Source organism: Pimephales promelas, chromosome 19, assembly GCF_988280905.1.
Source record: "Pimephales promelas chromosome 19, fPimPro1.hap1.1, whole genome shotgun sequence".
NCBI classification, from domain to species: domain Eukaryota; kingdom Metazoa; phylum Chordata; class Actinopteri; order Cypriniformes; family Leuciscidae; genus Pimephales; species Pimephales promelas.
The window spans coordinates 28,851,426-28,874,579 of NC_142787.1; the positions used below are offsets into that span (position 1 = coordinate 28,851,426).

A 23,154-nucleotide genomic window follows, 5' to 3' on the forward strand; every position below is an offset into this window, starting at 1 on the left:
CACCCTCTGCTTCTATCCTTTTCTTACTACGACCTCATTTTCTGATGCACTATCATCAAAACTTTCTGGAAAGGGTACAGCTTTTCCTCATCCATCAATCTAAAACATCAGGCAAAAACTCTATTATAGTGCCTGCCAGTGAACAAACGCGCCAGAACCACAGACAATGTACATTTAAAATCTCCATTAAAAATGACCAAAACCTTGATCAAAAACACATTTAGATGTAGGCTTCAATAATATATATTTTTGATGGAATTTATTTGCATTTTTACTCTGAAATTAACTCACTGTGGTGCCTTGACTGCATGAACTAATGTGCTAATGTCTTAACTTCCTTGCTGCTAAAAAATGTCATGCACGTTGCAAAAATGTGATGTCTTATAATATTGCTAATTTTTGTTTTTGGTTGATCATGTTTAAATTGTCTTCACGTCATTTGTAAATGATGATGTCACTAGATGGTTAAACATACGTTGGATTTACAAAAAAAAAGTTCTTTGAAATAAGTGAAGTGGTCTTATATCAACTCCATCTATTACACTAATAATGTTGTAGTATTTTGTTCTTTGGACTGCGTAAGTATGCAAGTGAGGGTGAAAATAAATCCGTGATAAGATTCTAAGAAACGACCTTTTTCACATTGTGGAACTCTGATAAATCTGACCAAACACGATAACAGAGCGAGCTGAGTCAATCTCATGCAAAGATCAGACTCGTTTTTTGCTGAACGAACCTGGCTGCCTGGCTTTCTTCGTGTGCATAATTTCATGTCGACATATGTATTATTTATACATAATGTTTACTAGTAATTAAAAAATTCATAAAAAGTGTCTTTCGTGAGGGGGCACCCGGATTTGAACCGGGGACCTCTTGATCTGCAGTCAAATGCTCTACCACTGAGCTATACCCCCACCCGTACGACAGATACGTACGAATACTGAGTTAAACATAAGCTTAGAATCACTTAAATGGATTCTTGCATTTTACATATGTGTAATATTTTTTTAATAAATAAATATCCCCCTACTATACATGTTGTCATAAGCAATAACACAATAACCTTATTAAACAACGACCAAAAAATATTGCCGCAATCACATGATAACAGAATTTCCGGAAATTGACAGGAAGTGCATTTACGCTGATGATCGCCAAGACTAAAGTCGCTAGAAGATGGTAATGTGGAGCTTCATTTTATTATTTCGTTATTGATTTAATTTTGTTTCATTTAATAAGGTTGTGGTGTGTGTGATATTTCCTTGCTACCCATACAGTGTGAAAGTGTGTGCATTTGCTGTTTATAAAGCGCTTGTTTGTGTTGTGCAGGCGTTCGAGCTAGTTAGCTAGCATAGCACAATGATTCGTTCGTGTTTGTTGATTTATATTCAAGGAAAGATTACGCGGGCATAATTTCCGTTTAAAAGTCTCAACCTTTTATTATTTGACGCGACCGAAATGAATAATATCATAATTGATTTAGCCACTAGCTACGTTGTTAGCTTCTAAATGAATTGTGATGTGTCATGGCCTTACTTTCACTTTGTATTCGCTTTTTCTGTTAGCGTGGTAACTGTCAAACACTCAATTTTAATTTCCACATCAGGTTTCTTTTCTGCATGATTCTATAATAATAATACTATGTGTTTCTGCAGAATACTCGTGGCCTGCGCTCTCAGCTGAAGGACAGTGTTCCTGTCACAGGTCTGTGTCCACAGGCTGGTCCTTATGGGGTCCAAGACTCTCTGCGCAGAGGGTGAGTTCTGCCCTTATAAACCTGCACATGTTTCTTTATGCGTATTTGTATTCTAAAGATTTGATTTTTATGTGATCGCAGGTTCTCTAGTGTAAAAAATGAGCTTCTACCGAGTCATCCATTGGAGCTCTCTGAGAAAAATGTAAGTAGAACATTGCCAATATGCATGGTTCTTCAAAAGACATCTAAAAGTATATAAATACATGCAAAATTTAAGACCAGAACATATCAAGTAAAAAATTGGTAGTAAATGATGATGCTGTTGCTATGACCTGAATGTATAAAGATGTACATCATTTTAAACGGTCACATGTATACACAAATATATTGCATCATTTTTAAATAACACTGATTATGAAATACAAACATTGTTGTATATGCCATATATACATCAGTTCATTACCATAATAAGTCTCTGAAACTTTTAAAATAGTCATTATCCAATAGTGTTGGAATGTATTTTTCCAAATAACATGTAGGCTTGTCACGATAGTTATTTGATGAGATAACCACAATAATTTCAATCACAATTTGCCAAAGAATATAAACAACACTGTTGTAAAGTACAGTCAAATGTCTTCCTTCATCTACAACAAAGGTTTGTGTTTTTAATCATACTGCTTTGTTATATTACAATTTAATATTTAACATTTATTATATATGATTCCAAGAAAAAAAAAACACATTAGGCCTAACTGAATTAAATTGTTTCCTACAGTTAATCATTGTGATTTAGATTGTGAAGATTGTAAACACTTAATTTTACATCATCTTTGTTGCACATTACATGTACTTTCTATAGTTTTGGTAAATTATGCAAAATTACAAGCAACTTGCCCTATAGGAAATTATTTTAAGGTGTCTACTCATTTACTACATGTACTTACTACATAACTAGGGTTAAGGTTTGGTTTAGTTCTATGTAACTAATGGACTGTTTTTTTACTATAGGAACTATATGTAAAATGTCTAACAGACACTGAAAAATAAGTGTTACCAACGTGTTATTCACTTTTACTCCTTACTTATTTGTGTAAGTACACTGCAACAAAGACGCATCTAAACAAAGTGTAACCGCTTGTCCTGTGAAACCAGTTTCATCTTAACCAGGACAAGATGAACTTTAACACACTAAGGAACATCCAGGGTCTCCACGCACCCCTCAAACTACAGATGGAGTACAGAGCAGCTAGACAGGTATGTTTGACACTTACTCACGTGTGAGTTACGCCATAAACACCCTACGCTCGTCGTGCTTAAACGTTGCACTTGCCTCGGTTCAGATTCAGCGTTTGCCCTTCCTGCCCAGCTCAAATCTGGCCCTGGATACCCTGAGAGGTAGTGATGACACCATTGGCTTTGAGGACATCCTCAATGGTATGACGAAACATTTGACACTTTACCCGTCATGCTCTCAAAGTTTTATGAGATGTTTAGCTTATTAAAAATGATACTGACTGATTTTTGTGTAGTATACTGGGTCATATGTAAACACTTTCCCCCCTCAGATCCTATCCAGTGCGAGATGATGGGCGATCCTCACATCATGACCGAATTCAAGCTTGGTGTCCTGTAAGGATGGCAATTCAGCACAAGCCTGTAGATTGTGTTATTATATGCATTGTTTGACTGCTGTTTCTAATAAAATGTAAAATTTGAAAGCTGAAATAGTTTCTGTGATGCAAAACATGGATTATGAATCTTGTTTATTACAAGAACACTAAAACACTGTAAAATGGCTTAGATGCATTTACACAGAAGTGTTCATATGAGGAGATTACTTACAAATGAAGGCATAAAAACAGCATACATATATTTGAGAGCACAATGATCAGGAAAAAATACAGAATCCTCAGGATGTGGACAAATCTGTTACATTTTGGGTTACAGCTTGTTTTTATATGTTGAATATTGCGTACAATCGTGCAGAAGCAATTTACATAGCAGTGCGACTATAAAATTATGAAATCATAATGCTAAATCTTCAGGGCACACACTTTAAAAACTCAAAAGTTAGCCATGCTTTATGACGCCAAAAATAAAAGGGCAGATTGATGACGTTAGGAAAAGTTCAATCCTTTCAGTCCAGCTTTTCTTCCTGGAAGAAATCGGCAGAATTGAGATGTTCCTGAAACTTCTCGTATTGCTAAAAGGATAGAAAGAAGAAAAAAAAAAAAGAAATCAACGTGTTCATACACTTTTAAAGGAATAGTTCACCCAAAAATTTGAATCCTCTCATCATTTACTTTTTACTCACCTTAATACTATCCCTGATGTATATGACTTTCTTTCTTAAGATAAACACAAAAGAAGATTTGTAGGAAAATAATAAATCTCTGCGAGTCCATATAATGCAATTGAATAGATAGGAGTATGCAACTGATAGGAGCTGAACTCTGCATGACTTTGGCCTTTGGGTGAACTATCCCTTCAAATAGCTTTTAAAGGCACATAAAGAGCAGGTTCCATATGCCCACCTCACTGATCCAGCCTCCATCCTGCAGTTTGGTAAACACCTTGTTGACTGTCTCCTTAACTGGTTCGTCGTCCTCTCCTGTTTCCCCTTCCTGCATTTCCTTCTGAGCTTCCAATGCTGTACGACACTTCTCAAACAGATGGTATTTAAAGTGCTTCAGGGCATGGTAGACCTCGGTACGACTGGCACAGACCGAGCCAACAAAGAAACTCTGCAATTGTTAACATAAACATTAGATCAAGAAGCATTCAAACATATCTTCGGAAATTGTACGAGTGAGTTGCATGGAAAACAACCTGGGCATCATCGGGCATGAACTGGTCCTCCTGCAGGGTGTTGTTGTGGTACAACTGGCCAGAGAGTCGTACGGTGAAACGTCCCGTTCGGTGAAGCTCACAGGCTTCACATCCCTTCGTCTGGCTCCTTGTCGTTATAACTCGCAATTTAGGATAACACTCTACCCTTTCCTTTTCATAAATAAAAACGATAAAGAAACATGAAAGTATGTATATTAATCTACACCACACCATAACTTTCAATCAATCAATTATACATAGATATGTTTCAAGAAAAACACAAAGGGCTTTTATCTTACTTTGTAACGTTCTTTCCAGCGGCTCCTTTGCTTCAGGTTCTCCAGGCGAGGAAGAACCAATCGCTCATCAAAATGAAGCAACGATGATTTCATCTCCTGGGCGTATCGCTTCGTTCGCTCACCACCTGTAGTCAATGATACAAAGTGAAATGGTTTAGGCTCTTTTTGTATTTTAAGCATTTATTTAATCAAAAATACACAATTTTTGTATTTTAATACGTTTTTAAATGTGATTTACGTCACATTCTGCCTTCCCGATAACGTTACGACAGCGATAATCAAAAAAAAAGTGAACAAAAGAGTCGCTCTTCTTATTAACTTTGTTCAGTAGGAGTACCGTATGGTCAAAAATGACATCATTTTGAAGAGTGACACTTTTGATCATCGCTGTTGTAACGTTTTGGATTTGGGAAGGCAGAATGTGACAAATTAAATAAATGGTTAATATACATTTAAAAAAAAATACATCACTCGCTGCTCTTGACTGAATAGCTTTAGTAACTTTAATAATGATTCATCTTTAGATTATATGCAATGTTGTTTTCCATTTGATTACTTTACAAAACTACAGTTTGATACCTGAAAAACCTAAAAGGCACTGTTTATTTTATTTGTATCTTTGCTTTTTTGTATTTATTTGAGCTGTTGCTTGTAGTTTGATTATTTGTTCTTATTTTCTTTATTTCTATTTGACAGTAGTCCTGTATTCCCTGAACATAGCACATGACAGACCGTACCAAAACCATGACCCTAAAATCGTATAAAAACCGAACCGTGAGTAATTTGAACCATTACGCCGCTAATATACATATGTAGTGCTAAGAAGAGAAGGAATAAATTGCTGAACATACTGTAAAGTGAACTGAGGAAAGTTGAGTCCAGTACATTGATCAGCAAGGCTTTGACCACCACCTGAAAGTGTGTGAGCTGCGATCCTGTGATAACTGTACCGAGAATAGAAACAAATAAAATTTTATAATTCATTTAAATTAAATGTTGAAGACACATCTACACGTTTCCAAACTGCAAATAAAAAGCCACAACCATATAGTCTTACACTGGCGTGGGAGGTGAGAGAGAAAGTCCTTGTCTTTGGCCTTCCCATCTTCCTCCTGCTCTTTGTCATTTTTCTGTTCATCTTCCTCCACAATAAAATCCTTCAGACTGTCACTGCTATCAGCAAGTTTTTCCTCCTCGCTGCTGTCTAGAAGGCCGCCGTTCTCTTCCACACTAGATTCATCACGAGTTTCGTCTGCTTTACTTTCTTCAACTTCTTCCTTCTTGATCTCCTTCTCCTCTTCCTCTTCTTCTGAACCCTGCAGAAAAAACAGACAAGGTATCCAGTTAACCAATACTTTTGAAAGGAATGCTGTTGTTTTAGTCACCATTACTATTATCACTGAAGATGATACATTATTATTAAAGTGTTGACAGTGTAAATTATAAATGGTTAAGAGTGAGACATTTCAATTAGCATTGAAGCTACTCAGTGAATAAAAAGTAACATGAATTGGATAATTGGTGAAATAAAAAATTAACAAATTACAGCACTGTGTAGTTTTAAGCCAGTTATTTATATCTTTTGTTGTAGTGTGTCAATAGGACATATCAGTTTAGATTGTTCCAAACAATCCTTTTGCCGTGAATTGTAATAATCTGAGTCTGATTCATCGTCTGGTGTCATTTAAAGCCCTTTGAAGCTGCACTGAAACTCTCATTTGGACCTTGACCCGTTTGGTTCCCAATGAAGTGCATTATATGGAGAAAAATCCTGGAATGTTTTCATCAAAAACCTTCATTTCTTTTCGACTGAAGAAAAAAAGACATGGACATCTTGGATGACATGGGGGTGAGTAAATTATCAGCAAAAGTTTTTTTTTTTTTTAAAGTGAACTAATCCTACTGTTTCTTGCTCATTCGTGGTCAACTTACCAACGTCCTGCGCCTGCGCCGCGGGTTGCCTGACTTTCTTCTCTTTGACAGCTCCATTAGTTTATTCTTTCTCTCTTTTCTCTTGGCAGCAGCTTCTTTCACCTCTGCCTCTCTCTCCTTCTTCCGCAGAGCCTCGTCCTCGGAGTCCTCGGGCAGTCTGAGCCGTTTTCTCTGCAACGCTCTCCTGAGCGGCTCTCCGCCGACGTCGCTCGAGGACGCGCTGGAATCGCTGGAACTGTCGTCAAGAGCAACAGGAGCGCAGGCGGGTCTCTTCCTCGGTTTACGCGACGCGGCGCGTTTCTCGTCCGTGTCGCTGCTGTCATCCCCGTCACTCTCGCGTGCTCTGTACGAGCTGTCGGAGGAACCGGACTGCTCTTCGGAGTTCTGGTATTCGCTCCCTGAACTGACGCTGGTCGTGCTGCCGTACGAGCCCTCGTCGCTGTCTTCGAGCATTTCATCAACGGGGTTCACGCGCGTCTTTTTCTTGTCAATGCGAGACTTCGGGGGCGCGCATTTTCGCCTCAACCCAAAAAGCTTTCCCACGCTTTTCATCATATTGACGGATAAAAAGTGACACTTCAACCAAGAGAAATATTGTTATTTTTTTTCAAACTGAATCTATTTTAAGCCAGCTGTTATGTATCTAACGTTACAGACACATGATGATGAGCAACAGGATGCTGCGTGCGCGTGCTGTCAAATTACATTCCGTCTCGTGAATGATTATTAGCTCTTTTTTTCTTACATTAAATCATTTATCTGAACTAGCAGTTGCAGATAAAGCCCGGTATACCTTTATAATCAATATTTGACGAGTGATTTGAATAAATATGCTGATCAGCATGTATCATTCTTCTCCAGTCCGCTGCACGCGCCAATAACATCAGGGGGCGTGTCTGTGTTTTTGTAGGTACGCACTTCCGGCGTTCGCTTCACATCAGCTCGGACACTCGCGCCACCCAAAGACCAGGAGAATCGTTGTTGCAGATTTTAATTCACAAAAATGGGGTATGATATTTTTAATTGGTTGAATTTAAACATTGATAACAATGAGAAAATGACTTAAAATTGTTTCAGATTAGTATAGTTTTATTTAAAAGCTTCAAGACTCGTTCCTCTTATCACTGATAGATAGTGATAACAAACTTATTTATCTAAACGTTCAGATCCTACATTTTCCTACGTTTTTTCTTATGGGTTGAATAATAACAACTTTAATGAAGTCAGATTAATAATTTAATTATGCTCATCATCCTTTTTGTTCAGACTATTGGATGGAAATAGCAGATTATCCAATAACCTGAACTATACAGCCTTACACAACCAAACTGTTTATATGACAGTAATTTAAATTAAAGGCTTCACTAAAGACTTTTAAATACTCTTAAAATGACATGACACTTACAATGACCAATGGACTCGGGACTCTCAAACCCGGTTGTCTTTAAAGGGATGTCAGTGATGAACGGTGTCTTTAAGCTTTGGGTGAAAGAGACTCGGTCGGATGTGTTTATCTGGAACATTTGGAGATGACATAATGTCTCAGACCTGCACTCCTGTCATACTTTTTTTCTGGTAGTTGCACTTGTCTTTTACGTTTGCCAGTAAGCGCTTACTACTTGTTTTCTCACTCGATATGCAAATTTTAATGTGTAACTCACACAATGTTTACAAAATGCATTGATAGCATATTAAAGGTAAAAAAACATTTACAATAATTTAGGAAATAAAGGTGTAAAATGAAAAATGTAAATTAATTCAACTTGAGTTCCAATTTAACTGGTTGGACCAGCCCTTTATATGCATTTTTTAATCATGCAGTTAAACTTTATCTAAAAAAAGAAAGAAAAAAGTCTAAGCTAACATGTTGAATAGTTGCATAAGATTTTTATTTGCTATATGAGTTTTACATTCTATTTACTGATTGATTTAAAACATTGAAAATAATATACAAGAGGAAAATGTCATTACAGACTGAGAGCAAGTTATAATGTGTGTGTGTGTGTGTGGACATGCAAGTTGAATAAGAACATGTTATAAAATGTTCCGAAAAGTAAATAATCCCTCATGCCTGTCAGTGTAAAGTGCCAAATCACAAGAAAATGACATTTTATTAAATAACAAATTAAATATTTTTGGAAAATATTCTTGCAATGCACTTTTTGCTTTAAATAGCTATTTAATTTAAAGCTTATAACAAAATTCTTTCCGAAATTAGAAGCTTGTCCATTGTGTGCAGGAAACTTTGTTTTATTTTTAAACAAATAGGCATACACGCATATTTATTAATAACAAAGGATTAGAACGTATTTTCATTTTGACCATTTCTCGACCATTGTAAATATGTTTTGTTATGACCAGATGTGAATTGCACCATCAGAGCCTGCAGATAGTATGTATTCCCCTTTATGGTCAAAAATGACACTCTGAACGGCGTCCTCGTGAGCTATTAGACTAGACATATGTAAAGATGCCACTTCTACGGTTTTCACAGAGCCATCGTTACTCGCCACTGCTAGCATTCTTCCATTAGGACTGAAGGCCACTTGATTGCTGGGATGTGGCCCGGTGTCTATGGACACCATTGCTGACACATTCCTCACATCCCATAATTTGACCACCCCAAAAGAGTCGCACGAAGCAATTGTGTCACCGGTGGCATTGAAGGCCGCGTGGTTGCATGAATGCTTGTGGCCGTAGTAAGTTTGGGCACACAATCCAGCGCGGGCATCCCAAAGAGAGAGGGTCTTGTCTGCCGAGCAGGTTAGCAGAATATTTGAGAAGGGCAGGAAAGAAATGCTGTTCACCGAGTCGACATGTCCACGCAGAGTGCAGCGGCAACGCTCGCTATTCAAGTCCCACACTTTAGCAGTGTTATCCATAGAACAAGAGGCCACAAAATCACCACAGGAATGGAAGGAACAGGCCCAGGTGGCGTGGATGTGTCCCTCCAAAGTGAGCATGCATCGACCTTGAGCAAAGTCCCAAATTTTAACTGTGGCGTCCCCGCTTGTGGTACCCAGGTAACCACCACTGGGATGGAAACTACAGGATGAGAGCCAATCAGTGTGACCCTCGCCGGTCATGATCATCTCTCCCTCGGGTATTCCCCATAATCTCCAAAGCTGGTCATCACTTGAGGAGGCTACTATCATTTTACGGGGATGGAGAGCGAGGAAACTTACTGCCATTGTGTGTGCTTTAAAAGACTTCGCGAGAGAGAAGTTGGCTGATTTGGTGTTGACAGAAGACAAAGCTTTGATTTGAGGCAAGTAGGGATTGACGCGAGTGCTGGCTGGGAATTCCGAATCCTTAGGATGTTTTGTGTTCTTGTTGGGGTCTTTTATAGCATCGTTGTCACATGGCGGGTGTGCTCCTTTCTGGGTTTTTTCTCTTTCCTGTGCAGCTTTTAGAGCTGTTCGACTTCCTGGGCAAGACTGCGTGGTACGTAGAGAGTCTAGGCTCTGAACCTGGCTGAACGCTTTGTCTCTCTCCAGAGTAACCAGCATCTTCTGCCTCACAGCTGTCTGATACTTATCGTTTAGCTGTCTAAGAGCAGGCTCGTAGGATGCGTAGTGTTTCTTCAGCTTTTTTATGTCCTCAACAAGTCTATTCTTCTCTTGAACAACACGCTTGTGCTGCATCCTGTGGAAGTCTCTCTCTCTTTGGAGCTTTACAATGGTTTCTCCAGCTTCAAATGCAGCCTGTTTATAGCTATCCCGCTCTCTTTGTACGTTTTTTAGCTCATTGTCCAGGAGCTGGTTGTGTGTATAGGCATCAGGCACGAATTCCATTTGGTCTGTTTTAATTAAGCCTTTGTGTATCATCTCAAACCACTCTGTCTGGAAGCAGTCTAGTGTTCTTTTCATGCCCATTTTTACCAGATAATTGCGGAGAAAGTCGTCCACCACCTCCGGTATTTTAGGAACTGGATGTCTGGCTGAACTGACACTCTGTGTTGTGCATTCGGTTTGATCCCGGGCTGCTTTAACGACAGTTTCCAAGTCCTCTTCCCCCTCAGTTATGCTGTATTCGTCGTCGACAGACACTTCGTCGTATGTATATTCATCTTCAGAGTCCTCTGGAATCAAAACTTTTTCGAGGTAATATGGACCGTCGACGGATTCCTCAGCTGCCATTTTCACATTCACAGCCGCTCTGTTGTGCTTTACCATACCAAGTTGTGTACTGTTGCCATGGTGATGAACACGAGAGCGTGACCATGAGAACTGTCTTCGTGTAAACTTCTGTTTTTACAGTCTTAATGGTGAACACCGATACCATGAAAACATAATGCCCCGTTGTTGTTGTTTTGTATTTTTTTACTCTTTTTTTTATTTAACATATGAGAAACTTATTGATTTAACTCACCATAAAACGGATACAAACAGTTCGTGTTCATAAAAAAAGCTTAAATAAACTTGACATTGTATAGGCTAAGAAAGCGTTGTAACTTGGCAATTCTCTCTGATTATATTTACTCATAATTTTCTCCTTTTCACTTTTTATTCCGTTTAAAAATCTGTTATGCAGTAGATGGCGCTCAAGGCGCACTGCAGTGAGCGCGTACCACGCTTGATTTCTGTTCTACAAACAGAACATACAATTATATAAAAATATGACTGGAAGCTATGCAATAATGTTAATCTAAAAAGATGTCTTTGGAATTCTCATTTCTTTCTTTTTCTTGCCTATATTCATAGGCTTGCATTTAAAAGTAACATTACCAACTACAACAACAATAATAAATTACTATAATTATTATAATTATTATTATTACTGTTAGCTATTATTTATTAGGTTAGGCTATTATTACTGTTATTATTAATGACATTCTGAAGTAGTCGATTTCAATCTGAAATGTGTGGGATAAATGTGTATATTGCCAGATAAAGCGAAAGTGTTTTTAAACTGAAGGTGGCAGAGGCTTTTATCGGAGAACCAATCAGATGCTCTAGATCAGTTTTGGAAGCTGAAGCATCAGTACAAATGTCGGCGTGCGCGAGCTTTTGCAGCGATCAGTCAGCGAGAGCAACGGGACGCGCGCGCTCAATGGATTTTTGATTTCTGCATAGCCTTCATTAAAGCCAGAGATATGAGCAAAGAAGCAGAGGAGGGGGCAAATCCAGACCAAACAAACTGCAAATATAAATCACAGCTGTTGTCCTCGTACAGTATCGACAGTATTCTAGGAAGGAAAAGTTCCTTAAAAGTTAAAGGTAAGTCGCTTATTTTGATGCATTCCAGTTTTTGTGGTTTTGTATTGCACTGAATTATTAATGGTATTCAAGAGATGAACTTTGGATTTAAATAAAAATTTATTTTTGTGAACTTGAAATAAACTTGAAATACAATTCATTAATTGTATTACAATTAGCCTAATTACAATAACAATGTGCAGTTTCAAGTAGGCCTAAGTCAGCCTAAAAAAAGGCATGACAACACGTTTTTTTTTACGTTGCTTTAACTCATCAAAATAAGTTAAGCAATTTTCATATTTTTTTCGCTTTAGTAAGTTAAACAAGATTCAACTCATTTAAGTCAGTTTAATGTAGCCTAATTTAAGTTGAAACGACTTAAACATCCAAATTCATTGCACTTTTTTAACAGTGCAGGCTGTGCAGCTAATGCTCATTAAGAACCAATCATTTTAAATTAAACTGCACGGACATTAAAAGTATAGTCTTCCTTGTGTAATTAAATTATGTTCTTATTTATTACTTAATCAATTCTATTAATAATAATTTAGATTATTTTTACTGACAGCATCCCCGGACAGTGTGTGGTCCCTTCAGCCAGACATGCACCTGCCGCCGAAGCTCCGCCGCCCCTTCGCCAGGTTGACAGACTCCTCCACCATAGACATTCGCACAAACGAAAACGAGGCAAGACTGCTACACACAGCTTGTGAAAAGATCAAAATTACTGAAGCCTCTCTAAGCATCACTCGTGCTAGATCGTATCAGGAACATGCGTCTCTACAGTCCTGCAAAAACGCGTCCAGTCCCACGCCAAAACCGGAGGAGGGAGAAGCCGAGAGAGACACACACGTGGGGCTGCAAGATCGAGACGCATATTTGAAGAATTGTGAGGAAACTACTTTATCAGCGGGAAGTGACACTGAAGATGGGATGTTAAAACGAAAACAGAGGAGATACCGGACCACATTTACCAGCTATCAGCTTGAGGAGCTGGAAAGAGCTTTTCAAAAGACACACTACCCTGATGTGTTCACAAGGTAACGGCAACACAAATCATTTGACTTACGTTGGCCTTAATGCTTTAACGTTATGCAATCATAAACAATAATACTTTTATTGGTTGAATGGCATTTTCCGTCACATCTTGATTTAAGACAACAGTCATTTTCAATAGAAAAAAAAACTTAATGGTTAATAAAAAAAAGTTTAGGCTTTAATTATAATTTATATTTCATATATTTTCGTTGCAATACAGGTTGCCATTTCAATGGGGAATGTTTGAATAAATAGATTGAATATTTGCTCACAATAATGTAAACGAATAAATAGCCTATATGTTAATGTGAGTAAAAACAAGATAAAGACTTGACCTACAACCTCTCTTTCTCTCTTTCTCTCTCTCTGCAATTAAAGGGAGGAATTAGCAATGAGACTTGATCTTACAGAAGCACGAGTGCAAGTAAGTCACTTTCTTATTCATCTCACCTTTTTCAGCATTCAGTATATAGCCTGTTCCCTTTCACTCTTCGTGACTGGAGTCACTTAAAAAGCATGAAACATTAAGAAAATATATATCCTAAATATTGTTGCCATTTTTAAATTACAATTCTACACTATCGAAAATATACGATTCACTTATATCTTGTGGATTTGTGCTTGTCAATACACTGAAAAGCAACCTAAAAATGAGATCTAAATATGTAGCTCTAAGTGAGAATTGGGCAATCAGATGAAAAAAATGTCCAAGATATGCAACATTCGAGTTTCTTTTATTTAACTGTACACGTACCTATTTTTCTATTTTACTAAAGCAAGTTATTTCCAAATTCTGTTTATATTCTAATTATAGCCTATATTTTTTATAAACCATTTCCATCTGCAAACAACCAAGAAATAGTTATCCCAATAATACAAATTTATTTTATCATTCATATTTACTCACCCTAGTAAATCTAAAATCTAAAATAAGACATTTTGTTTTACAGAAGATGGAAAGTCAAGACATGAATGACAGGATTCACATTTTTAGGTAGTTTTTCTCAGTCATGAGTCATGTATTATCACAGATGAGAATGAGATGCAGAAATAATACAAGTTCTGTAACATTACTTTATACTTTATTAGTCCCATTGCTGGGAAATTTGTCTTGGACAACGTGCATAAAAGTCTGTATACAAACAACATACATTAAGAGCGAATAGAAACAAGTGAAATTATAAAAATACATACAATATCACTACATTAAAACAAATAGAGAATGAGTGAAGTTAATACATGTAAGGCACCCTGGCAATTCACAGTATTTTTTGAACATTGCATTTCTTGTGAAATCCAAGTATATATTTGAGCCTGTGGTCTAGCTTTAATTTTTCTTTAACTAAAGGAAAATAGCAATAGCAAAAGACTTAATTTTTCTATATTAAAACAACACAAGTTGACCAATGTGCTTTACAATGTCACACAGAAAAGAAAAAAAATATATATAGCAATAGCTTGATGTGCTTTCATATTGGGACAAGATTTCTTCACCAAATGTACAAACTGTTCTTTTTACTTATTAGCTACTTGTAACTGACAAAAGCATTGTTCTCTCAAGGTATGGTTCCAGAATCGACGTGCAAAATGGAGGAAACGGGAAAAGGCGGGGGTTCACTCACACACTCTGAGCCTACACTATCCTGGAACCCCCTCGGCTCCACAGTCCTTGTGTCATTACCTGAGTGGGAATCCTTTTGTCCCAAACCCACATCCAGCTATTGATTCAGCTTGGCCTGGCCCCCTACAAAGACTGGCTCAGCAGCCACCACCAAACTCTGCTTCCCCTCACGGCTTCAGCGCTCTGTTAGGGGCGGCCATGTTTAGACACCCCGCCTTCATGAGTCCCACTTTTGGAAGGTGAGCCTCATCTGCACGTTCAACACAAAACAATTAAGTTCAGTTTCACGCTACAATATTCTGTTTCTCCATTTCTCAACAGACTGTTTACAAGCTTAGGTCCAATGGCACTGCAAAGGAGACCCGTTCCTGCCATCGAGAGTTCAATTCAACGCTCCCACCTCGCCAGCAACCTTCTCTCCTCTTCACAACCCTTACCGTCCCCTCCAGCGGTGGACTTCCATGCTTCCAGCATAGCAGCGCTGCGTCTCAAAGCGAAGGAGCATTCGGCTCAACTGACTCATATCACGGCGGCAGGAATAGCTGGAAAAGAGGAGTGCTGAGACTCATCTCACCTCATCTGAGAGATCAGACCAAAGTCAAGCAGAAGCACTAATATCTACAGAGTTATTATAGATAGACACGTCTCTTCAGTCTCTGGAAGTTGAATTGTATCTTCTAATAATTCTTTGTTTATTGCTGGGTGTTGATGAGTGCTGAAAGTTTTTGAATAAACCTTCTAGATATTTTCATCCTGTTTTCATAATTGTAAATGGATACAACGAACATATCTGAGGAAATAAACAGGGGAAGCTTTTAGGTGGTACTGTTACACACTTTTTCAAGGTTTGTTTTTGGAACAGTATTTTATTCCACAAGTATTTATTCTACATCAGACATACAATATTAGGATTTTTTCCTTTCTGTTTACAGAATAGTACTAAAACAGTTCTGTTATTTATATTTATTAAACTTATGAGCCACACTTCAGGGAAGGAAATAAAATACCATATGCTCATCTTGATGAATTAGCCAGGGAAATATAATGTGAAAATAAAATGAACTGAATCGAAAATGCTTGGTGTTGTCTTAATTCTTTTGTAATGAACGCATTCAATAAATGGAAAGGTTAAAAAAAAATGTATAAAGACTTCATCAATTTCTGACCTAGGTCTAAAGGTCATTTTAAAATACCTTTTCCCCCTTTGCATTAGCCTACATCACATCAGACATTTTCTTTAAATCACAGATTGTTTGCACAAAACAGCGTTGCATAAACCACAAAATGTACATTAATTTAATGCAGATTGGGGCGTTTGTTTTTAAAAATGGCAACAGTTCGCTGATCTGATTGAGCGCATTTTTAATAATGGATTTTTGAAAATGACTGTATGGTGTGGAATATAGCTCTAAGGGAATGAAAACATCCTGCAAAGATTTATATCTGAAAGTGCACCGTAGGCTATATAAAGTTACTGTCTTTCAAAAGTGAGAGTCGACTCTGAGTCTATGAAATGAATTGTTTTTGAAACGAGTCATTAGCTGATACGTCGTGACGTAGAGAGGTCATTGGCCGCGCGCCCAGTTACTGCGCGCGCAGACGGAAGTGTAAACTTGAAGTCTACACATTCAATTACTTCATGTGTTCTACATTGCAAAGATAGTTCAGATAGTCCACTTTGTTTTCATTTACCAGGGACGAGCATGTGAAGAATCAGTGGTTAGAGTTCATATTTGCAATGATACATTTTAATTACGAATCGTTCAAAAACATAAATGAATTCAAATGTGGATTCGCAAGCCGGTTGTTCCTGAAGGAGGGCTCAGTAACTTGCTTACCCAGTGAATATGGATCAGCTTCCTCCTATGAATCTCAACCTGTAAGTATTATTAATAATTGTTGCTTTTATGGGTTTTGAACGGTTTTGTAGCGTCGGGCGCGAGGAGGGAAGGCGCAATAAGTATGTGTGTGCGCTACGCTCAGCGCAACTTCTAGGTCTCCAATGTCAATTTTTTTTAAATATGTGAAATGTTTGTCGCTGTTATTGGATTTGTCATATAGAATAGAGTGTCTTGTAGTACTGCAGTGCTTTATCAATATGTTTATGCCTTATGCTAACAAACAATAACTGACTGGGTCTGTCATGACCAATCAACGCCGATTAGCGTCACGCTCACGCAAAGGAGTGGTTTGGAAAAATGAGTCGTTGTACGAATCATTTGGGAGTCAGTGAGCAAATCAGTTAAAAATAAATGCATATTATAAGACAAAAATAAAGTGTTTTTTTTATCCTTGCATGCATGTTAAACTGTTTTTGGGAACTCCTAAAACAAAAATATGAACATTTCAAATGATAGGGGCTCTTTAATATCTTTAGGTATTTGAAACAAAAAAATAATTATAGTATGAGGACGAATACGAGAAAATAAACATTTATTTTAAAATCATTTATTACCTTCTGTTACCTTCATTAGAACAAGGGGTCATCTCTGCAGCCATGGGAATGAATTGCTGTGAAGGCAAAATTTAAAGCTTTAACACCTCCATAGGTGTCCATGTAATCTGCTTTAATGCCCAAACTTGTTTTCACTATTCACGCAAATTAAGAGGCTTACGCTTGTCTCTGCTTCCTACTGTCTTTTCTTGTCAAAGGCAGTTGTTAAGTCGATGCCATTCGTAAAAACTTTTCTTTCTTTAAAAAAAAAAAACCTTGTTTAACTCCTTCGAACTAAGCTTCATCCAATTAGTTTGGTGTATACGGTGATTTGTCATCTGATCAGTGAAAAACAGCATGTCGTTGGACCAGCGTGGGACTGTGTAGCATCTTTGACCTATACATTGAAAGCAATGAATAATATAGCCTATAATGATCTGAAACGCTATTCAGAAACCACCATTCAGAGGTCTTCCCGTGATGGGGTAGGGCTTTAACGTGTTCAAATGTTTGAATGGTCAATTTAAACCACTGATTACCAACCACGGATTAAGACACTTTTTATAAAGAAAGGAACATTTTTTCGGGGCTTGCTATTGTGAGTGAGACCTCTGGTTATATGGTGACTTGAGGAGTAGGAGGATTAGCAAGTATTACTATGGAAGTGCAGGTGTCTTTATAAGCTTTTTTTCCAATCACAAACTGAACCACCGCCTGATAAAGTTGTATGAGAACCCAAGATATTGAACCCAAATTGATTAATTGCATCTAACATATAACTTTGTTATATATTAACAAACTTTTGTTAGACGCGATTAATCGATTTGATATCACTAAATACAATGTGTCCCCAATCTCTTGGGTTCTCATACAACTTTACATATACAAAATATGTGTGTGATTATATGTGCGTATTTATATATATATATATATATATATATATATATGTCCTGATGAGGGACGGCTCAGGCAGAATAGGAAGCCTCCAGGGTGGTACCAATGTTACAGGGAACCAGGGAGGTGGTGGTGGCTCAGGAAACCTGGGAGGGACTAGATTCAGGGAGGTGCATCAGGTCATGAAGATACATCAGCTCAGGCAGCCAGAGAGACTCAGGGGGGCCTTGTCTGGTAGTGCGGGTGGCTCTGCTGGGGAAAAAGCATGAAGGATAGAAAAACGTGACTAGACAGTAGAGCCCGACCGATAAAGGATTTTGAAAGCCGATACCGATACACATATTTGTTGGTTTTAAAATCCGATATTTTATTTTTTATATTTCATAAACGATGATAAGAGATGATACGTGTCATTGCTTTAACTGTCACTCGCTATTAAAGGTTTAGTTCACCCAAAAATGAAAATTCTTTGAGTATTTACTCACCCATGTTGTTCCAACCTCGTAAGACCTTCGTTCATCTTCGGAACACAAATTAAGATATTAAGATCGCTCCTGCATACTAGTCCATAGGCTTCTTGAGGGAATGACTTGCTGGCCTCAAAAAGTCATTAAAGGACATCGTTAAAATAGTCCAAGTGACTACAGGGGCTCAATCTTAAGTTTATCAAACGACGAGAACACTTTTTGTGCGCAAAAATAACGACTTTATTTCAACTATTCGTTTATTTCTCCCTCTGCCTCGAGTCAGGTTACTAGTTTAATAGCGTAAGCTTCTGTTATTGTACGTCACACGCATCACACACATGACCAGCGTCGGCCAATAGCGAGCCTACGTGTGACGTAGCTCTACGCAATCACACTACGTTAACTGACTACAGGCCCATGGAGAAGGAAGTAAATAGTTGAAATAAAGTCGTTATTTTTGTTTGTTTTTGCGCACAAAAAGTGTTCTCGTCGTTTGATAAAGTTAAAATTGAGCCACTGTAGTCACTTGGACTATTTTAACGATGTCTTTAATGACTTTTAGATGCCAGCAAGTGTCATTCCCTCAAGAAGCCTATGGACTAGTATGCAGGAGCGATCTTAATATCTTAAATATCTTAATTTGTGTTCCGAAGATGAACGAAGGTCTTACGGGGCTGGAACAACATGAGGGCGAGTAAATACTGACAGAATTTTCATTTTTGGGTGAACTAACCCTTTAAAGAAATACTTCAGTCACATTGTCAAAAGTTAAAAGGACAGTCAGTCAACTACACTGTAACAAAGTAACGTAACTATTACTAGCTAATTCCGCTTCACTCTCGGCTTATTTAACAGCAGCAAAACTGGACATGATAGTCAGTATAGTCAACGACTGTGTAGAGTGCAAACTCTACTACTCCAACACTCATGACATGGTTCAAGCGAGTTTTGTCCGTTTTTATTTTATTTTTGAAATATTCATTTATCGGCCATTATAACTGCCGATACCGATAGTTTGGAAAATGCCTAATATCGGCCGATATATGGGTCTGGCTCTACTAGACAGACTGGAGGTTTTATTCAAACGTCCTGAAATTGTACACGAATTAGTGCCGCATGGAACAAGTCTTTACATTTATACACGCCACCTTAACCACTTTTGCTGTTTCTTTTATTCCCTTTCTCTTTTGATTTCACAGTCATCTCATTCACCACCACCTCTCATTGACCTGTTAGACCCACTTCTCCTCGATTTACGGCATCTGCTGAACTGACCCCTCGGCTGTCTTTTAAAAAAATCTTTAACCCCACAGCCCTTTCTGTTTCCCTCAGCAGAAAGTACAGCATGTAAATTTCCCTCAATCACAGCAATAGCAGGTATCTCCACTGGCTTCACTGTGAAGGGGAGCAATCAGGGATAATTGAGTGCCTTTCAGAGGGAGCCTGGTGCATTCACTCCCATTCAACACCCGTCCATTCACCACATAATCACTCTTTAAACACACCCAATTTTCTGGGGAGCAAAGTCCTGTTATAATTTTGCTTAAGTGTATTCGGAAATCATACCCCCTTTGAGGCGAGATAATTGAAATCAAATCCTTTTCATGGCGACTGACATTTTTTGCGCTGCCAATCCAGTGTAATTAATTGTTGAAAATTGAGCCTGAATATCGTTAAATAGAAGGCCATTATGTTTTGAAAGGGGTGAAATCATCTACCATGCAGTGTAGAGATGTCAACGTGTGCTTCAGTTAAATGTCTTTGTTTCCCATGACTGTTTGCTTTGTAAAGATTACCATGAATTGACTCATAGCATCAGTTTTACTCGAGTCTTACTTAGAGGATGGACCCTTTCTTGTTATTTGTTCTTTGAGGACTTCAGATTTCTGGATAAAAGATGATTTGTCTTCATGAATGTACTGTTTCGTGCAGCTGCGCACTTGATAGAGTTCGTTAGTTTACGACTGGACTGCATTTGAGTAAATTCGACATACGATGATGTCAAAGTCAAAGTGCTCAGGGCTGAAAATAAATATTTTTTTAAGTGTACCAAAAAAAAAAATTTCATTCTGAATTCTGCATTTCAAAGGGTTTATTTTAGTCAGACCATGCATGCGTATTCATCTGTTTTTGATTGGCTAGAAGCATGGTTAGTTTTCCGTATTGCTGTGATTTAAATTCTGATTGCTTTGAAGCTGCATTCTCAGCTCCATCATTCCACTATCCGGTCATTTACTCGTGTTTTCTAGCTTTCGCTCGTTCTCTCAGCGGTACCTCTAGCCATTTGAATTCTGATGTGACTCCTGCTGGGTCGAAACTATTGGGCAGTTCATAGAAAACAGAGCAAAACAAATTCATATTTCATCACCATAATGGTTGGGCGATTTATAGAAGGCTTCATGAACACACTCCAAATGGACCAATCAGTGATCAGCTGACTTAAATCAAGATTTAAATTATGGATCAGACCAATGGAGCTGATGCCTTGTGGTCTCTAAAATAATTTTGTTTTGGAAGTGTTTTAGCGTTAATGCTGTGACGTATCTCAGGTCAGAGGTCAGAACCTCATCACCTTTATGCAATTGCTCCACACAAGAACAAATCTCTTTCTCCCCCTTCCCTCACTCAACCGTGCTCCGTTCTGTGTCAGTTTCCATTATATAAAGTCATTGTAAGAGTGATTGCTAGCCTTTGAAAATCAGCGATAGAAGTCAATCAGCTTCAGCACTCAAAACGACTGTAGTGTGATTACCTGGCTGAGAGTGTGAAGTGCACAGGGTTAGGAGTCTCTGCTCTGCCGCGGTTGGTTAATATGTCTCTTTTGAGGCCTTTTCTGTCTGTCAGTGTGAAAGAGACAGAAATGACACCAAAAAAACGTGGCTTGCTCATTTAGGACTTTAAAACACTCCCTCGTTGCTCAGTTATCGACAATCATCTTTGCCGTGTAAAATTTGGATTACTTTACTTTGAGAAGAAATTCTGGCTTTTGTGGGACTGGCGCCATCCTGAGGGAACTGATTTAAGGACAAATATGTTGGAAATCACATTTAGTACTGTTATTTATGACAGGAACAACTTATGTCCTTCCCTATAGTTAGATATTTTGAAGAATGTTTTTGTCCATAAATTGAATTTGGGTCCAAAACAACTGATTTGAAAACACATTTTTGCATGCAGGCTATGCTAACGATTGTTTGAGATTTTGAATTGCGTGGAACAGGAGTCAAGCCCGTAGCGATATCTATAGCTATTCTATACACTCTTAGAAGAAATGGTTCTATTTAGAACCAGAAATGGTTCCATCCCCCGCTTCATCTATGGAACTCCAAAATGGTTCTATATAGAACCATTTTTTTTGGTAAAAGGTTCTATTGGCCAAGTATGGAACCCCGGGATTCTATATAGAACCCAGAGGAACCCTTTTTTAAGAGTGTATAGAACCTTTGAGGGGTTCCAAATACGTAGCGCTGATAGAACCTTTTAAGGTTCTATATAGAACCTTTTCTTCTAAGAGTGTAGCGACAGTGACTACACAGAGTCATGCAGACCGTGGGGTTTGGAATAAACTACAAGCCGGTCTCTTTGAATCCATCTTCTACTTTTGTGGAAAGTTGACTAAAGTTGTGTCCAACCAACCAAAACCAATTTTTTTTAGTTAATGATCTGTAAGAATGGATCTTTATTAAAACCAGTCATTGATTCGAGTAACTTTTTTGACATTTGTTTATGAAGTGTTCTATTTCTACAATATATGGTGTAAAAACGTCTTAGTGCTGCCCTCTTCAGGTTGAACGGTGGCTACTGCAGTTGAATTTTTCTATTGGATGTTCCGCACTTCGTGACGTACCCAGGTTTTCAGCTACGCCCTTGGCAGTATAAAAACTATCTTGTGTCGTCAAAACCACTGTAGGGAGTCAGGAATTGGGATTGTGAGTATTGAAAACGATCAGGATAGAGTGTTTTAGTATCTATTTCGTCCCCTCTATCTCCGCTGGGGTCAGCCCACTTTTTCAGCATTTTCAAATATTGCCAGTGGGTGGAGTCAGGCTCTGACCAGGGGTTTAGTTACCCTTTAATGTCAACATAGACCCATTGTCCGCTATTGCAATTATGACCCCTTCCTCTAGCTTTGCAGGTAATTATGTATCACTGACATTACATGCTAGACTGGTCTAACCATTGTGACTGAAACACTTTTCCTTTAGAGACAGACCACATGTTCATTCTAGTATCCTCACTCTCAGTCCCCCACTGACAATGTCATTCAAATGGAATTATATCTCCTTTCCCAACCACTGCTGCCCAGCTGGTGCCCACGGGCAATTAGCCCAGTAAGCATAATTGCAGTAATTTGTTAAGCACTATGGCAACCTCCATTTAAGCCCAGAGGTAAATATATGTCTCCAAGTGTGCTAGACGTTTATGGATGTTCAAGACCGACATACATAGGGCTCGGGAATGCACACATTCTAATGTAAATTTGCTTTAGTCCTACTAGAGAACAGAGAACTACTAATAGGAACAATAACCGTGTCTAGTACAGTCAATACCAATGCTGATTAATGAGTGTCTTGTGTTTAGACAGCGTGCTTGTGAAGCGAAACTTACTGTCGCTATGCAAATACAAGCAGTGCTATGAAGATTACTTTAGTCTTCTTGTCAAATAAAGAAGGATGCCCTAAGGGAGAAACAATTCGTCTAGGATGGCTCTCTTTGCCAAACGAGAGTAAATAGCCGTGGGCA

General features: G+C 38.2%; 4 protein-coding genes and 1 non-coding gene across 7 annotated transcripts; 2 read left to right on the forward strand and 3 right to left on the reverse strand.

Moving 5' to 3' along the window:
* Positions 1-842: 842 nt before the first annotated feature.
* trnac-gca (transfer RNA cysteine (anticodon GCA)) lies at positions 843-914 on the reverse strand. Its single transcript has one exon. It is a non-coding gene; the product is annotated as a tRNA-Cys (tRNA).
* Positions 915-1,021: 107 nt separating this feature from the next.
* Positions 1,022-3,424, forward strand: pomp (proteasome maturation protein). The gene is made up of 6 exons (XM_039693839.2): positions 1,022-1,179; positions 1,656-1,756; positions 1,838-1,898; positions 2,852-2,953; positions 3,040-3,133; positions 3,265-3,424. Exons 1-6 carry the CDS (start codon positions 1,177-1,179, stop codon positions 3,330-3,332), a joined length of 429 nt encoding a protein of 142 aa, XP_039549773.1. The 5' UTR covers positions 1,022-1,176; the 3' UTR covers positions 3,333-3,424.
* A 21-nt stretch (positions 3,425-3,445) lies between these two features.
* On the reverse strand, positions 3,446-7,635 carry ccdc82 (coiled-coil domain containing 82). Of its 3 annotated transcripts, none has more exons than XM_039693834.2 (8): positions 6,760-7,635; positions 5,885-6,143; positions 5,679-5,771; positions 4,828-4,952; positions 4,529-4,699; positions 4,234-4,443; positions 4,014-4,043; positions 3,446-3,902 (listed from the first exon to the last, which is right to left on the reverse strand). In XM_039693834.2, the coding sequence occupies exons 1-8, from the start codon at positions 7,312-7,314 to the stop codon at positions 3,837-3,839; spliced, it is 1,509 nt and encodes a 502-aa protein (XP_039549768.2). In that variant the 5' UTR covers positions 7,315-7,635; the 3' UTR covers positions 3,446-3,836. The 3 variants fall into 3 exon arrangements, with proteins under 3 accessions (XP_039549768.2, XP_039549770.2, XP_039549769.2); XM_039693836.2 differs by having other exon boundaries at positions 4,014-4,047; XM_039693835.2 differs by lacking the exon at positions 4,014-4,043.
* Positions 7,636-8,626: 991 nt separating this feature from the next.
* Positions 8,627-10,924, reverse strand: spag16 (sperm associated antigen 16). Its single transcript, XM_039693837.2, has one exon. It carries the CDS (start codon positions 10,896-10,898, stop codon positions 9,111-9,113), a length of 1,788 nt encoding a protein of 595 aa, XP_039549771.2. The 5' UTR covers positions 10,899-10,924; the 3' UTR covers positions 8,627-9,110.
* On the forward strand, positions 10,905-15,801 carry arxb (aristaless related homeobox b). Its single transcript, XM_089123426.1, has 5 exons — positions 10,905-11,978; positions 12,526-12,997; positions 13,374-13,419; positions 14,557-14,855; positions 14,938-15,801. The coding sequence occupies exons 1-5, from the start codon at positions 11,855-11,857 to the stop codon at positions 15,176-15,178; spliced, it is 1,182 nt and encodes a 393-aa protein (XP_088979552.1). The 5' UTR covers positions 10,905-11,854; the 3' UTR covers positions 15,179-15,801.
* Positions 15,802-23,154: the final 7,353 nt, after the last annotated feature.

Bases quoted from the DNA above. Each gene is read 5' to 3' on its own strand.
- arxb (XM_089123426.1), top strand. From the start codon at position 11,855: ATGAGCAAAGAAGCAGAGGAGGGGGCAAATCCAGACCAAACAAACTGC. The intron at 12,998-13,373 runs GTAACGGCAACA...CTGCAATTAAAG, and splicing joins TACCCTGATGTGTTCACAAG to GGAGGAATTAGCAATGAGAC. The intron at 14,856-14,937 runs GTGAGCCTCATC...ATTTCTCAACAG, and splicing joins ATGAGTCCCACTTTTGGAAG to ACTGTTTACAAGCTTAGGTC.
- ccdc82 (XM_039693834.2), bottom strand. From the start codon at position 7,314: ATGATGAAAAGCGTGGGAAAGCTTTTTGGGTTGAGGCGAAAATGCGCG. The intron at 4,700-4,827 runs GTAAGATAAAAG...ATTTATGAAAAG, and splicing joins GCTGGAAAGAACGTTACAAA to GAAAGGGTAGAGTGTTATCC. The intron at 4,444-4,528 runs GTTGTTTTCCAT...TAACAATTGCAG, and splicing joins TCATGCCCGATGATGCCCAG to AGTTTCTTTGTTGGCTCGGT.
- pomp (XM_039693839.2), top strand. The intron at 1,757-1,837 runs GTGAGTTCTGCC...ATGTGATCGCAG, and splicing joins CAAGACTCTCTGCGCAGAGG to GTTCTCTAGTGTAAAAAATG. The intron at 3,134-3,264 runs GTATGACGAAAC...TTCCCCCCTCAG, and splicing joins CTTTGAGGACATCCTCAATG to ATCCTATCCAGTGCGAGATG.
- spag16 (XM_039693837.2), bottom strand. From the start codon at position 10,898: ATGGCAGCTGAGGAATCCGTCGACGGTCCATATTACCTCGAAAAAGTT.